The sequence below is a fragment of the Rhinolophus sinicus genome, linkage group LG02 (assembly GCF_036562045.2).
Source record: "Rhinolophus sinicus isolate RSC01 linkage group LG02, ASM3656204v1, whole genome shotgun sequence".
In the NCBI taxonomy this organism is placed as follows: domain Eukaryota; kingdom Metazoa; phylum Chordata; class Mammalia; order Chiroptera; family Rhinolophidae; genus Rhinolophus; species Rhinolophus sinicus.
In genome coordinates, this window is record NC_133752.1 from 111,641,331 (window position 1) to 111,658,373 (window position 17,043).

At 38.8% G+C, this 17,043-nt stretch overlaps 1 protein-coding gene across 13 annotated transcripts in view; it reads right to left on the reverse strand.

Annotated features, from left to right (window-relative positions):
• ERC1 (ELKS/RAB6-interacting/CAST family member 1) overlaps positions 1-17,043 on the reverse strand; it is a 490,623-nt gene that overhangs the window by 110,797 nt on the left and 362,783 nt on the right. For all 13 annotated transcript variants that reach the window (XM_019711308.2, XM_019711306.2, XM_074325175.1 and 10 more), the window contains one exon: positions 9,160-9,304. In XM_019711308.2, the coding sequence (XP_019566867.1) occupies positions 9,160-9,304 (145 nt within the window). The remainder of the gene's footprint in view (positions 1-9,159; positions 9,305-17,043) is intronic.

Here is a 17,043-nt window from a genome sequence, read left to right on the forward strand (position 1 = left end):
TGGATACGTGAGTGCTCTCAAAGGCTGGCTCATTATCTAGGATTTAACCTGCTCGGTGAGATGGATAAATGCCCACTACATTTCACTTTTCATGAACAGCTTCTGTAGCACTCAAACTACTTTAACACTTGCTACTTATTTCTCCCTTTGTTCACTAACAACTCAGGAGCTCTTTGTAGCTCTATCACTGTTCTCCTTTTATAGACTGTAAAATAGTTTTATTGTTTGCTCTCCAATTGTGGACGTCACTTTTAAAGTAGTTTTAATAATATAATGAATGGGTTTTTCCAGTTGTTTCAGAACTGGTGACCAGGGTCCAAAGCTGGAGACAAAGAAGAGCTAAGCAGGCCACATGATAAAGGGAACTTACCAAGAGGTGGTAGAAAATGTATGACTGACACCAGTCTAATACCTCTGCACATGCTTTTTTTTTGGTTTGAGGCTGGTGTGAGGGTGATGCTAAGGCCGGCAGAAGGACTCTTGAGTAGTATGTAGTCATGCATAAAGGGTTCCCTTTGTCTAAGCTAGGTGAGAGGTGCTCAAAGAGCATTCAACCCTAAATTCTAGAGTATTGATCCTAAAGGTTGGCATGAGTAAAAGAAAAGGAAATTGGCGTCTCATTCCTTTATCTGGTATCTATTAGGTCGGTGCAAAAGTAACTGCAGTTTAAAAAGTTAAAAATAACTGCAAAAACCACAATTAGTTTTGCACCAACCGAATACTTAGGCATCAGACATGTTGATGTGCTTTGTGCTTATCTGAGGAGGATAAAACACAGATGATGGGTGGACAGAGAAGCAGGGAGGCAGACTACATCGTCTCATGATTTGGCATGGCAAGGATACATGAGTTTCCTTGCGTAAGTGATACCGTGTTTCCCTGAAAATAAGCCCCAGTTAAGATTGTTGGTCAGACGGACGCATTTAGTACGTTATGACAATGTTCCAGAAGAAGATGACATGACTGTATTTGAATAAATGTAGAATGTTGTACATCAAAAAATAAGACATCCCCTGAAAATACACCCTAATGCGTCTTTTGGAGCAAAAATTAATATAAGACCCGGTCTTACTTTCGGGGAAATACGGTATAAGACCAGGTCTTATTTTTGGGGAAATATAGTATCGCAGACAGCAGACAGGTTTGAGTCTTTTGGTTACTGTTCTGCCCTTAGGGGGTCAACACTGGCCACAGAAGCAGCATCAGAGGAGCCCCAAAACCAATGCAGGAGGGAAAAGAGGAACAAAAGAGAACAGAATTTGTCCCTTTCCCACCGCAGGTCCTTCACGTGAGTTGAGGAAGGGAAGATGAAATGAGTTCTGCTTCATCTGATCTGCTTTCCGAGGTCATACATTAAAATAATTATTTCTAGAGTTTAATATAAATGTGGAATCATACAGTATGTCTTCCTCTATGTCTGGATTCTTTTGCTATGTTTTTGAGATTCATCCACATTGCTGTGTGCCTTTGTAGTTCATTCCCATTTAGTGTTGAGCAGTATTTCAGCACATGCATTCACTTGTGATAGCCAACCTTCAAGACAGCCTACAATGATTCCTGCCTGCAGTTTTTCACACCCTTGTGCTGTTCCCTCCCACATCGTGGAGGGCTGGTGTACGTGGTTTTGGTGCAAAAGTAATTGCAGTTTAAAAAGTTAAAAATAATTTCATTTCTGAGATGACATTATAAAAGACATTGCAGCTGCCATCTTGGTTACTCTCTTCCTCTCTCAGATCATGAGTTCAGGGAGAAGCTAGCTGCCACATCCTAAGTAACCCTTTAGAGAAGCCTCAATGGTGTAGAGCCAAAGCCATGAAGGTAAATCTGGAAGTGAATCCTGCAGCCCTGTCGAGCATTCAGATAACTGTAGACCCGGCCAACAGCCTGACTACGAACTGATAAGGGACCCTGAGTCAGAACAGCTAGCTAAGCTGCTCCCAGATCCCTGACCCTCAGAAACTGTTTGAAATAATGAACGTTTGTTGTCTTAAGACACTACATTAAAGGTAATCTTTATGCAATAATAGATAGCTAATACCTTTTGATAACTAGAAATGGGCTACTGCTGTAACAAAAACTTAAAATGTGGGAGTGGCTTTGGAATTTGGCAGTGGGTGGCAGCTGAAAGAGCTGGCAAGATTTTGAAGAGTGTTCGTGAAAATCTAACCTGCCTTGAAGGGACTGTTAGTAGTGACAGGCACTGTGAGAGTGCACTGAGGGGACGTGAGGAACATGTTATTGGGATCTTTGTTCTGCAGGACCAGAGCTTTTGGCAACAACAACACCTGATGTTATGTGGAACGAAAAAAGTACCAAATGAGCTGAGTGATCTGGTTAAGAAGACTTCCAGCCAGAGGTTTGACGGTGTGTCCTGGTTCCTTCTTTCATCTTACATGAGAGGAGGAGAGAGAAATGCATTAATGCAGTCACCCCAAACGCAGTTTAGCTTGGTCCTGTTATGTTCACGGGACTTGACAAACAAAGCCTGAATCTGATACTACTTTTGAAAAATCTCCCTACATACGAGTATATTATAACAAATGGAAAGTGAAAAAATTAGACCAAAATATCACACGATACATTACCTAAAGCTGCCAATATCTGGCCTGAAAATAATCATTCTTTGTGACGCACTTCCCTTTGATAGGTATTTTGATAGTCGAAACCATGAAGTCCCCACCGGAAGTCATAGGCACAGAGTACCCTAACTATGCAGCTTATTTCAGGGTGTCATTTTAAGCTCCAAGTACTGTAATACCACAGCCACCCAAGTACACTCCGCCTTCACATGCCTTAAATTTTAAGAGTCTTAAGTTTCTGCCTCCATAAGAATATTTAGTCCTCTCTTGATTCAGAAAGTAGGGAAGGGCAAGGGAATGGAAGACTGATGTAGGAAGTGGCAAATGACACTGACTAGACACGTCTTTCTCTGGCTCACCATTATAATACAGACTACAACGGCAAGCCCAGATCCTACATTATGCGTGGCTTTAGAGACTGATTCTCCATTCTTACTGACAACAAACTTGCATAAAGGAGTTCATTCATAAGGAAAAGGCTTTACATGAGCATGTGGCCTACTGGAATGTCTATTTTATTGGCTAGTTAAAAGGATTTTTCATATAACATTTGTTTTTCTTTTAGAAAAAGAGAATGATAAATCCAAAATTGTGATTTTCATTAAACTGGGTTATAGTAATAGATCATTAGTAAGTCCTCACACTGTTTTAGCTTCGTTCAGAAACTACCTATATATACAACAGAGAGCCAACAACAAGTGTGACTGGTAACGATCCAATCGTTTATTGGGCTCCAACTTGGTATTCCTAAATGTTACTTCAACAGGTGGGCCAGGGCCTGTGGCTTAGAATTTGAAAACCACATCTGAGGTTCTTTTCTTTTTTTCAATGTATTTGACCCATACTTTCATTCTTCAGAACAACGCTGAGCCAGTTCTTCCTAAAACTTAGTAAGAGCACATCACATTCTTACACACAAAACAACAGATTGACATTGTTTACTCAAAACTATGAGGTAGGTAGAGAAAGAGACATTTCAAACAAAATGATTTCAGCTTGGCTTGCTTAGAATTAATATTAAAACAGCTCTTTAGTTCATAGAAACTATGACAAAAAAGAATAAAACATGTGTGCCAAAAACTGTGCAGTTGGAGCTGGAACAAATGATAACATTTTGTTGTCATAACCCTCAGTACCAAAGATAATTTATTGAACTTTCAAAAATTTATTCTCCTTTGGACCATAAATTACTATGAAAAATTTCAGTCCAAAGGATAATTTATTTGGAAAGTTCCAAGTGCCTGGCAGTGGTTATGCCAAAAGTGCCTTTTCAACCGTAACTTCACAGCGCGTCATGCTACTAGAATAGACGGTAGCCATCAATGCTACGAGGAGGAAAAGACAGATGACATATTTCTGTTTAAAGGTGAGCCAAGGGTCAGCCCTACAACATCTGAGAATAAAGGTCTAAAGTCCAAGTAAGAAAGGCATTAACCTATCCATGCGTTCTATTCACTAATATAACAAGGAGTAAAATAGCCCCAAAAAAAGGAAGCAAAAGGGAACAAGTCTATATTACAAGATAAATTACTCCTGAGTGAGCTATGCGGACAGAGCATTGAACAGTGTCATTACATTAACCAGCTCTAACAGGGCTGAGAAAGTCTGAAGGAATGTAGAAACTGCCTTTACAGGTGAGTTAATGTATACTAAGGACACCATAGCAAGTGCGACTTCAAAGCAAAGGCTGGTTTCCCGGCCAATCAGCAGGTGTCAGAATTCTTAGCTGTACCCGAAAAAGCAATAAATAAAAGTATCACGCAAGGTATAATATGTGCTATCACATGTAGCTCCTTGGGAGAGACTAAAAACTGTTAACTAGAGAGTGGGCAGAACTTAATAAAAGACTATGACTTACAGTATCATTCATTTAATTCAGATTATTTTTCATACTGTACTTATTGAAAATACTTGGGGCAGCAGTGAAGTACCCCCCTTCCATCAAGAACTTAAGAGATTCGGGAAATAAAGTGGTCTTGTGTAAGTTAAACAAGGAAAATACACAGAACACAATATAAAACTAAGAAAGCACATGCAAATACTTGACTGAAGAGGACAGGAGGATCACCTGGGTGTACTGCAAAGGAATATAAGTGGGGCATCTGGGAAAGCACTGTGAACAGAAGGGTGAGGATCAGCCTGGAGCATGGGATGGAAAACCAGAGACCAGAAGCAGGCCCTGTCAGCTGAACACCTGCAGACGAATGTTGACATTTGTATGTATCTGGCAATCTGCTCGCTTCCCCAAGTGACAGACAGCTTTCTGCAGAATGTGTACCAGGGGACAGATCTGAACACATCATACAGCTCTGCACTTACATATTTCTCTTCTCAAGAAGATCTTGCTTCTCACTAACTAACTGATCTGAAAATTTCCCTCATAAAAATAGGAGAGAGATAATATTTACTTTATAGTGGCGGAAAATGAAGCATAAACACATAGCAACTCATCCAAGTTTTTTTCTGTGTCCACTAAACAAGTATGTATGAATCACTGATGATTCTTCAGGCCAACTTACTTAGCTTAGCTATACTTAATCCATTTATAATTAATTATTCTGTTAAGCATAATGAAAACTCACTATTTGTTCAGAAAATATGTAATAAGGACAAATTAAAATTAGATTAGAGCTCTTAGAATGAGATAGATTGAACAATCTGAGATTATGTGATCCATTACTGATGAATTTTTTGCTCAGTTTTCTCATATAATATGAAAGGGGCGTGGCTTCTCTGCCAAAGTAGGTTGAAAAGTTGAAAACGCTTATGTGACAAAATACTTAGATATGCTGGATAAAGTAGCTGAACACTTAATACAGGGAGGTCCCCCAGGGCTGTGTTTGTTTGGCTTACCCTTGTAGCACCAGCACCCAGGAGAGGGCTTGGTGCATAGCAAGCACTAAATAACTGATGCATGCTGCTAACCGAGTTCGGAAGAGAGTTTGCAAGGATCCGCTAACAGTAAAGGGTGGGCCAAGGAAGAAGAGGCTCCTAGCCAGCAGGGGAAGTGCTGAGGCTGAGTCCTGAACTAACTGGCCCACAGCTAAGTGGGAAGACTGATGGGCAATGGCGTCATCAACGCCGAGATACTGATCTCTTCTTCCATGAACCTCTGATGCCTGTTGTACTGTTAAGTGGTTAGTGCCTGGATATCACCTTCTGTGAACTGGAACTCCACTAATAATAATTGGTTTTCCTTACATGAGATCTTGTTAGAAAATGACTACAGGATTTTGCAAACACACCAAAGGGGGCAAATGAATGTTCACCATTACAGATAGCCAAATGTGGGTATGCACATAAAAGATGGGAGGCCTTCCTGAGTTTATAAAAATCTTTTTCACATGCAACTGAATTTCTGATGTCAGTATCACCATAGAGTAGATTTCCTGGGAGATGTCTTAATACCTCATCAATGAGAGTACTCTAGGTCCTGGAGGAGAACGGGAATCAGACGGTAGGAAGGTTTACCTTTCATAGGTTTAATGCTGACAAAAATTTTCATAATCAATCAGGAATATGAGAAATTAATATTTGAGAAGAACATGTTAAGGCCTAAAAAAATTTTATGTGACGTAATTCAGAAGAAGCTATTGATTTTTTAAAAAGCAACCAATCAAAATTTGGGGCTTCTCATCATGAGTTAATTGAGTTATCTACGTATCTTACTTAGACTTAACTTAGCATTATCCTATTAGAGAAAGTAGAACATTTGTGTATGGAGCTCAAGAGTTGAAGAGCGCCTAGCGAACACCAGGATCAAGCACTACGTTTCCAGGGTGATCTGTGATTATGAAAAGTGAATAATTCAGAGGTGGTTACTTCAGAATATTTTCTAAAAGCATAATGATTTTCCTATTTTGTTTTCTCTAAAAAGCAACTCATCCTGAAAATGCTATACTAGAGTTGTAGCATTAAAGAAACAGGTAGAAAAGAGGAAGGATAAAAAGATACCACTGTGCTGCCCTCCTCAGATCTCTGAGAAATACGTCCTTCCTCCGAGGAATAGAACACAGTGCTCTGGTTGTGGATTCTGAGCACGACAGTCACGCTGAAAATTAAAGCTACTAGCGATGACTGAGCATGAGCCAGAGCTGCTGAAATCACCCCTCTGCCCTCACTGAACATGCATGACCTGTGGCTCGGTTCTCACTGTGGAACAGCGATCTCGGAAAGAGAGCAGAAGAGGGGACCTAAGCGCTTTGGGCTTGCTACTTCATTTAATTTCACACCAACCCTGTGAGGCAGGTAATGGTATCCAAATTTTAAAGATGGGGGACATGAATCTTAGAGAAGCCATTTGTCCCATGGGTAAAAGGGTTAGCTAGAGTTACAACCAAGGTCTGATGAGCTCTCTCACAGGCTGTTGCTAGGAAAAAAGACATTTGTTTTCCATTAATACAATATTTGACACACAGTAGATAGTCAGTGATTTTGCAATGAATGGACAAATACAATACGTCACGCAGGATGACGTGCTGAGGCTGTCAGCAGGAAAAGGTGGGAGAGCCAGGGACTACACTCTACAGAACGGTTTTGCCAAATGTTTAGGACAAGAATACTTTAAGCACTACACTGCAAGTTTCTTTAAGGCAAGTATTGTGTCTTTATTTCCCCCCTGCCTAGAAAATGTTGGAATAAAAGTATATATTATCTGACATTTAATCCTAATGCAGAGGATTACGAAGTTGTAGTTGTAAGTGACACTGTCTAAATTCAAACCAAATCAGTTTCAGTTTGTAGCCTTTACTCTTATAATGCTATTGTTGATTTTCAAAAACAGGAAAACCACCCCATCTAGCCTGTCTTGCAAAGCTCAACCTGCCCGTGACACATCTGCACTAAGCCCACAGGGCAAGGCCAGACTTCATACCAATAGCCAGTACAATATGGAGGCTGGGACATTCTTGAGGCAGAAAGGAGAAGAGGATGGTGAGTGAAGGCCATCTGGGACCGGCACTGCAGCGAACTAAACACACTGTATTAATGCTTCCCAGGGTTCACCTGGGTTTCCATTCAATTCAGCGCCGGTGCCTGATGGTCACACTGGGGGCTTCTTCATGACTTCTAATCTGAACACACTGGTTGGCACCCACCACAGCACATCTGGAGTTTGCTAGACAACCATTAGATTTTATTTTTTTCATTGGCTCTGGCTCCTTCCTCTGATGCAGCTTCTCCAAGTGTTGCTTTGCCATGAACGAGTCAAAGAGACAAGTAACCCTGGGGGGTAGGAATAAGTAAATTGGGACCACTGTAGAGGGTGACCTCCAAATCTGTTTAAGTCCCTCGTTGCTTCACCTCTTTCTGACAATAGGACTCGTACGTGAATTCCAATGGCCCATCAGACAGTGCAGCTCCATTTACTGGAAAGCCTGGTCAATGCTGACTGCTTCCTTGTAAGGAAACGGCCTTTAGACTGAGGCACGTTCCAGCAATTCAAGGACTAGAAGCTCTAAATTAAAACAACATTGATTCCATATTCTCTTTCCAAACGGCCTCTCCCTTGTCCAAAAATTAGTCCACACACTCAAGAGAAATTAAAGAATCAAAACACATTTGGCAAGACCCATTCCTTCCTGCTCACAGCATCCCGGACACATCTGAGAGAGCAGGTATGTAAAACTTGACGTGGAAGGGAGACAGAAAACCATGTCAGGAAGGACTTCCAAAAACCCCATTCTTTCTCCTTACACAGGTCACATCACTACAGGATCCTCAGGGCATATAATAAGATATAAGATATTAGGGATTTTTTTTTAGCCACTACTTTCTAACATTATAAATTCACTGATTAATTAATATAATTAATTTTCACCTAATGAAAACAGATAGTGTTGAGAGCCAGGTTATCAAAGCCACTGTGAATGAGATACCGTATTCTAGTCTGCTAGACATTTTATTCTATTCGGGGTCTTAAGGGGAAGACCATTAATTAGTTCAATCATGTCAATGTATTCAGCCCTAACTACTTAAGGGAGCTGATACTGCTAAATATACATGCTCATAAACTAACAAAAGTCTTTCCTCAACAATACCCTGTTATTTTATATTATCAGCTTCCCCCTTTACTGAAGTGTAATTGACAAAATAAATTGTAACTATTAAGCATTACATTTGGGGAGGGTTTAAGCTGGGGAAAAAAGGGCAAAACTTTGCTCTTACCTTTAGAGCTAACCCAGCCCGGAATAACTGGAAATCGTTTAAATAAAAATATACTTAGTGCCTTCTGTAGTAGGAATCTAATTGGCTATAAAAACAAGCCTTTTTCATTTCAAATGGACAGAATTGCACAAATTTCATCCAGCCATTGCACAAAGTTAAAAAAGCCTTCTGACGTGTTCTAAACCAGTCCTTTTACCAAGAATATTCTGCATTTTCTAGACATAGGCAGAGATTTGATAAACAGATTAAAATGTCTGTTTATGAAAATTAACTAGATATAAAGATCGGGGGCCGAACCCGAGACACAGACCGTACCATACAGGCGGCAAGGACGTGGTGGAGAGTGTGTGGGGCTGGCCCCGGGGACCCTCGGCCGCGGGGACCCTCCGCCCGGGTCTCCTGCCATCAACTGTACCTGCTGCTTGAGCTGCTGCACCAGACGGTCCTTCTCCCGCTTCAGGGCAGCCACCTCCTCTTGGGTCTTTTTCTTAGAGGATGAAAGCTCCAAAAGAGCTATGTTGGCATCTTTTTCACTAATGGCAGCCAGAAGAGCTTCTTGCCTGCAAAAGAAGGAAGATGCTAAGACTTTCATTTAATCCTCAACGATCCTTGGAAGTTACTATTATTATCACCTCTCTTTTATGAGTGATGAAACTAAGGCTTAGAGAGTTTACATAGCTCGTCCAAGTTCACACTTGAAATAAATGGTACAGCCAGGAATCCCATTCAGGTTTTTCTGACTCTCAATGTCTTTATCATCTTGTTATACTGACATCTCAATAAAGAGTTCCTAGATATAAACTTTGAAAGGACACAAAGTTAATGACTTTTTTGAAAGCAAGAATGATCTAGTCACCTGTACTCTTTACCCATTTAACTCATTTTTTTTGGGTATTTAGTCGCTTCCATGCAAAATGAGGCATTACTGAAAATGAAAACATTTTTATGTGTAGAATATATAACAAATTGCAAACAGTAAGTAGAATCTTGAGAATCAGCCATCTGTTTCTAGGGCATTCTTGATATCTATAATTCTTTTTATCTCATCAATGCAAACAAGTTTCTATTTGGCAAAGATCTGCACACTCTGAAACAATAATTTAAACTTTACAGATTCCTTGTGGTTTAGATAAGTATTTTTTGGTTAATATCCAGAAGGAAAAGAAGGTGGGATTAAGTAAGAGGTGAGCAGGAGAAATTCACAAAATAATCAGAATGAAGTTGGTGAACAATTAGCCTCATTGTTTAAAACGCATTTCTCAATAGCTCATCTCTTCTGTAAGTCGTCTGTAAGAAGACAGGTTTGATTTACAGGACTGTGTAAGTGGCCTGAGCTTTTGACCTGCGGGAATGCTGACTCTGAGAAGGCACTGCCCAAGTTGAACCTTGCTTCTGTCTTTTGTTAAGACAATTATGCTTCAATAGCAGTCATATGGAAGAGGTTTAGTTTGGCCACAAGCTGGAAGACTATCTCTTGAACAGTCTGACAAAGATATTTTGTATTCTGGATGAGTAGGTCTGGGGAACTGCGAGCAAGCAGTGCTAACACAGGCAGGTTGCAGATAGGTGTACATCGTGGAAGTGAAGATTTGTTTAGTCATCTTTGCTGCTGAAAGGGAAGAAGGTTCTCACTGACCCCAGTATAACTTTCCACTGTCCCCACAATATATAATTCTAAGAAATGGCAGATGGCCTATCCTGGGAAGCGCTAGTCAACACCAAAGGGATAATGATAGTCTAAATATATCCACTGACCACTTGAAAAAAATATGTTAAGTGGTGAAATGAGCTTAAAGGTGACAGAGTTCAAGATGGTCTCACTATGCAGTTTCCTGTTGATTGCTATCATCTGTTCCTTTTTGGGAAGCTCAAAGACTGACAAAGCTGAAACGAGAAACATGCCTTCTCAATTAGGGGGCTGCATTTCTGTGTACCAACAGTCAGAATTACACATTCAGCAGCAGACAAACAAGAGAGGAATGAAGAAATTCTTCTATCCAATGAGATCAAGTCACAAGCACCTTCGCTGAATGCAAGATACAAATGTGATAGGATCTGAGTTCCACTCCATGCTTAAGGAAAACATCGTAATATGAAATAGTGAAAATTATTCTTCATTGTTGAAGCATCTTGACTGAATTCCAAATTCTTTTATAAATGAATATGTCAGCTAGTGTGGTACAGTTAATCTCTGGGGTAAAATGTCATATTCTCAAACTGCAATATGATATAACAGGTGACAATTCAGATTCTGAATTTTAAAATAAAGGATGTGGCAATGGAGGTTGAGCCACTGGAATACTGTCTTTTAATAATATATATGATTTGAAGTATTTTTTTTGTATACAATTCAAATAGAAATTTTATGTCTTTGATGCTATTTATTTTTTATTGGGCATTGATAATATACTGTGAACTGTGCAGAATCACCTTCTAAAAATTTTCTAGTAATAGATTAACATACCACTGTCCTTTCCATTTTAAAAGTCTACTCTTGATATTGAGTTCTACATGTGCATGTGCCTAAAAAGGGCAATTCATAGTCAAGACAATAAAATGTTTTGATTATATATTATACATATAATCATATAAACCCTGGGTACTGTTAGTAACTTTTACAGGTATATTAGCTTGTAGGTTTTTCATTTGTTTTTGGAAAGGGACAGAGGTAGTATTGTTGTTCTCTTGTCTATAACTTTGCTAAATTTGAAATGGACACTATAGAGGAGGCCAACCTGTTGAAAAAAATTTGGAAGTCAGACAAGAATATAAAAGCTAATAAATAGTAACAGCCATCTAAATTTTGGGGAATAAGACAAACTGTTGTTCCCTTCATATGTCTGATAGAAAAGACCATATGGTACAGTTGACCTTATGTGGCTGAAGCTTTACAGAGCACTCAAAAGCATAGAAACTGAAAAATTTTGTTAAGAACTCCCTGCTTTTCAGAATGAATGAAATCCAGAGTGGAAAAAAAAAAAGCAAACTGCAAAAAGAATCTTATTTCAGTATCTACATACTCTTAATAATGACTTCTTTGAAAAACAGACATTTTCTGATAAAATTAACACACATTCATTGAAGAAAAACTGAAAGACACAGAAAACTATAAAAAGGAGAATGAAAATACCAGGAATATTTTCTTTTTAAATCAGACACAATTGCTTGAGATCTGGAAATCACCCATTCTAATTCTAATATGGCTATTTGAAAGAAAATGAAGCTTGCTGGGGATTAAGAACTGACGTTAAGAATTTCACCAACTAAATATAAAGGCTGCCACAGAAAAGCAAGACTGTGAGGGGAGCGCATTCTGGCTTCACTTCCCGGGAGGCCCTCTGGGACAATACAAGCACATAAACTATGAAAGCTAATATATGTATGCCACAAGCCCAGAGCAAAATAAGAACTGCAGTGCTCTTCCTGCCAAATGACTCTCCTTGTTCTGTTAGTGTCTTTTCCTCAGTTAAAAAAAAGGAAAATGTGGACACAGAACCTTTCAAAGTGATTAGTAACCCCCGAATGCGTGACTAACAGGCCATATTACCCACACAATGAGTAGGCAGGAGCAGAATTCCAACTTTTTAAGTCATTAAAGTGGTCTATTCACTCCACCCCTCGTGTTTGAAACTACCAGAACAGTTGAACCTGCCCTTTGACCGGCAAATTCTAATAGAATCAAGATATCTCTAAAAGTTCTCTGCTGTGGCATTTGAGCTTCAGGAAACAGCAAGACCACCTACTCCATCACCTTCCTCCTTCTGAGCAAGTTTCAGAAACAGGAGGCAAGTATCCAAGGAAAATGGAGCCCAGAATCCGTTTGATGGTTCCTGAATCATTGAGAACATCAGCCTTCTATCACTAGTCAATAAGAGATATAGTCAATCTTGGAAAGATGGCAGTTAACAATTTGAAAGACTCCTAAATAAGTGTGTGTCCCCGAGGTTTATTTTTCCCTCTCCCTCCAACTGGTTATTTCAAATTGGATGATTACATAATCATGTTTCATAAATTCCATAATCCTGAAAACATCAGGAAAGGGATCAGATAAAAGCAAGAATGAGAACAGTAGCTTTAGATGTATTATTGCCACTGATATGTAGGCATAGTTTAATCTACTTCAATTTTAAGATAAATCTAAAATCTAGATACTTTAAAAAATTACATGTATTAGCATAACATAGGTCAATAATAACATGATGTAAGTTTCAGGTGTACAACTGTATAATACATCATCTGTATATTCCATTGTGTGCTCACCACCCAGTTTAGTCTCCTTCTGTCATCATGTATTTGACCCCTTGTATCCTCTTTGTCCTCCCCTCACCACCCTTCTCTCCTGGTAACCACCATTCTGTTTGCTCTTATCTATGAGTTTGTTTTGTTTGCTACTTTTTGTTAAAAACTAGATTATTTTATTGATGCCTCCTTGATTCTGATGCCTTCTTTACTTGTTATTTAACTAATTAACTATCCAGAATGAGTAGTAAACTACTAGGATATCTCTTCAATTCTTTCATTTCTCTTCTTTTTGATTACTATTTTCTCCAACTTCCCTTACAGAGGTCTCAGAGAGTACAGGAGACACACTACACCAATTCAGCTCAGTGAAACCAGTCTGTAGGGTGAGCCTACCATGTTTCCCCGAAAATAAGACCTAGCCAGACAATCAGCTCTCATGAGTCGTTTGGAGCAAAAATTAACGTAAGACCCGGTACATTAATTTTTGCTCCAAACGACGCATGAGAGCTGATTGTCCAGCTAGGTCTTATTTTCGGGGAAACACGGTATGTAGGCAAGCCTGACTGAAGTGCCTAATCTTTCAAACTTTGATCCCTGAACATCTTATTACCTCCTCTCTAGGTCCCCTTTATTTATATACCCAGAAATATTTTTAATGTAAAATGTCAAAACTAAATAAAGTTTACCATCCACCATAACAAATTCCCCTTTTAATGTTAAATGAATCACTATATTCCTAAGTCTATAGGCTGACAACATTTAAATAATTTGATTTCTTCTTTGATGCTCATAATCAATATTCAAGTTTTGTTGGTTCTTCCTAAATAGTTTTTAATGAACCCAGCTTTGTATCTGTACGTTTACTACCATGGACACCACTATACCTTAATATGGACCTTTATACAAACCCCTTCTCTGTTTTCCGCATCACTCTACACTGTACCATTCTTCCAATGTCACTTTTACCAGGTTTCTTACAACATCAAATGCTTTAGCCTAATATTGGACCAGCTGTAATTTTCAACCTATCTCTTCCCCATTGCCCACCAAGGATCCTGGGCTTCTGCTGCACGCTCTACATGAAACACCTGTAGCGCTTTCTCCTTCACAATCTGGCTCCTCACCTGTCTGCCAGTTTCTCTTTATTCAGCATTTCTTTTGTGCACGTTTATGGTTTATATTATATCAAACAGGCATTTGCTCTGTAAATGTCCCTCAATTCTTCTACAGGTGCAGGGTCTATCTTATGTCCCCACCTATATTATGTTCATGGCTTAGGTCTTTCAAATTGTATTCCAATATTTCTGAGTGCCAAGAACATCCTGGCACAGAGTAAGCACTTCATAAATGTATCTTGAACTAATAACTCCACCATTGTCTAAACAGAGCTCTAAAAACCTATGTCTCCAATTCAGTCCTAGCTGGACTGGTGAGAAGAGCCAAGGTCAGATAGACTGAGCCGATAAAGAAAGGTCTGGGCAGCCTCGCTAGGACCCTGACACTCTTCCTTATTTTACGTTTAGTATTATTACGTCTAGTTCAAAACTATAATATAATACACAGCCATGGCTTCAATGCTGCCAGATTGGGTACAACTGAGAATTTCTGTGAACATTTGCCACTTAATGTTAAATGTCATTTACAGTGATACTGAAAATCTGTTCAACAAACTGGAGGTGATATTTATAGGAGTCCCAATATTTGGTTAAACTTGAAATAAATGTTTGATTATACAAAAGCCCTCCCAATCTTCTATAGGGCTGCAACACAGTGACACCTAAAGAAGTATGAGCACTACAATAACGCAATTTGGAGATAAAAGATCTAAAATAAAGCAAGAACCTCATGAGAAAATAGAACGGCTTCCTTTTCAGAAGCATTGGAATCCAGCTCCTCTTTAATGAATATTTTAAATAAAAGTGAGATTCCTGACTTTACATAAGGTCCTAATAAACTCTGGACATTCTGTCTGCTCCCCCTGCCATCCCCCAACCTCATGTTTCATACAAAGGATCAGCTATTAATTCCACCCCTTACTGATTAGCTGATAATAAGTACTGTGTTTCCCCGAAAATAAGACTTAGCTGAACCATCAGCTCTAATATGTCTTTTGGAGCAAAACTTAATATAAGACCCAGGATTATTATAGTATATTAATAATATAATATTATATTATACATTACATTAAGACCTAGTCTTATATTATAGTAAAATGAGACCAGGTCTTACATTAATTTTTGCTCCAAAGGACGCATTAGAGCTGATGGTCCAGCTAGGTCTTATTTTCAGGGAAACACAGTAAATGCCTTTTAAGAATGACACCTTCGGCTTTTCTATGGACAGCCATTGTCTTATAAACAATGCATCACGTGGTCCAGTGTCCCCCAGTTTTGCTCTCCAGGAGGCACTTTTAAAAAACAAATTTCATGAGACATTTTCACTCCATTTTCATGACTGTGGAATGTGAATTCAAACTGGGTTTTTAGATCTAGGTCTTGTTTATAGTGCTAAAGATTAAGAAGGCAGGAGAGGTCTGGGTATTTAAGCATAATATCAGCTTCCATTAAGAGAAGTGAGTTGGTATGCAAAGCTCATTTTGCCAAAGCATAGATTTCCACTAATTCTTTATTAGCTTGACACAAACAAGCAATTTTTTGTTTTTGTTTTTTTCCAGGCCAGAGGCTGAAATAGCACAACCTCAGTTTCATGGGTCTATCTTTGAATACCCTGCACTCACCTTTTATGCCCGTCTTTTAAAGTCTACGCTTACCTTCTCGATAAAGCCTTCTCAAGTTACTCTATTTCTGGCATCTTTCACTTGTCTAATCACATAGGACTTTACTTACTATCTATACCATATATTATTTTGGAAGAGACACTGCTGGTGGGCTGAGGAGAGTTTTTTTAAAACAGGAAATGTTACACATATTTAAATCGTCAGTTCTCAAAGTAGGGTGTAAGTTTCTTGAGTATAGGGACCGTATCATCTTCATTTCACTGTACCCTCCACATACAAGCTCCTCATACAGTAGGTACTCAGTATACTGGACTCAATCAACTAAAAATGGAACTACTCCAGACCTAAAAATCCTTCTTGTTCTGTCTCTGAGCCAGGATTAGGAAAGCCCATGAACCTGAACACAAGAGAAAAAAAAAAGATGCGTGATTAATAGCATTAGCCACTCTATATGCAACAAAGTGGACCTTCCAATAACCAAATAAATTTTACTCTATGTTGATACAATTATTTGATTACAGAAAGCAAACACCTTTTTGCATATAAACTCATCCAGTGTCACTGTTATGCTTACTCTTCTTTATGCTGATCTTTTAAAGACAAAACTTTCTTGAAGTCCCAGAACATTAAAGATGGTTAGAGCCCTACAGAAAACAAGTTCCCCGCTTCTGACTCTATTAAGAAACATCTACAATAAAAACTGAATAGATTATAGAGATAAGGCATGGTCTGATCCTAAGGAAGCACACACTTGCATAAGCCAAATCCCATAAGATCTGAACGTGAGCCTTGGACTCAAGCTACTCTGCAATTTAATATCTTAATGATTCTTCAGAGGGAAAAAAAATCTAATTTTTTTAGTGTGTCAAAAGACATAAGAAATTTATCCCATTCATATTCAATACTGTCTTAACAAACAGGAAAGGCATCTTTAAGAAAGTACAGCAGAATGAAGGAAAAGGAGAGAAAATGTTTTGGTTACTACAGACATTATGGATTTTGTAATAATACACTACAGTAATATAACAATGGATGGAACCTCACTGAATCACATCAGATGCTCTCAAAAATTATACTAGAGCCTCTGCCCATTTTTCAGTTGGATTGTTTTGTTGTTGTTGTTGTTGAGTTGTATGAGTTCTTTATATATTTTTAATATTAGCCCCTTATCAGACGTACTGTTTGCAAATATCTTCTCCCATTCGGTTGGTTGCCTCTTTGTCGATGGTTTTGTTTTTTATTTGCTGTAAAGAAGCTTGTTAGTTTGATATGGTCCCATTCATTATTTTAGCTTTTATTTCCCTGACTTTGAGGTCAAAT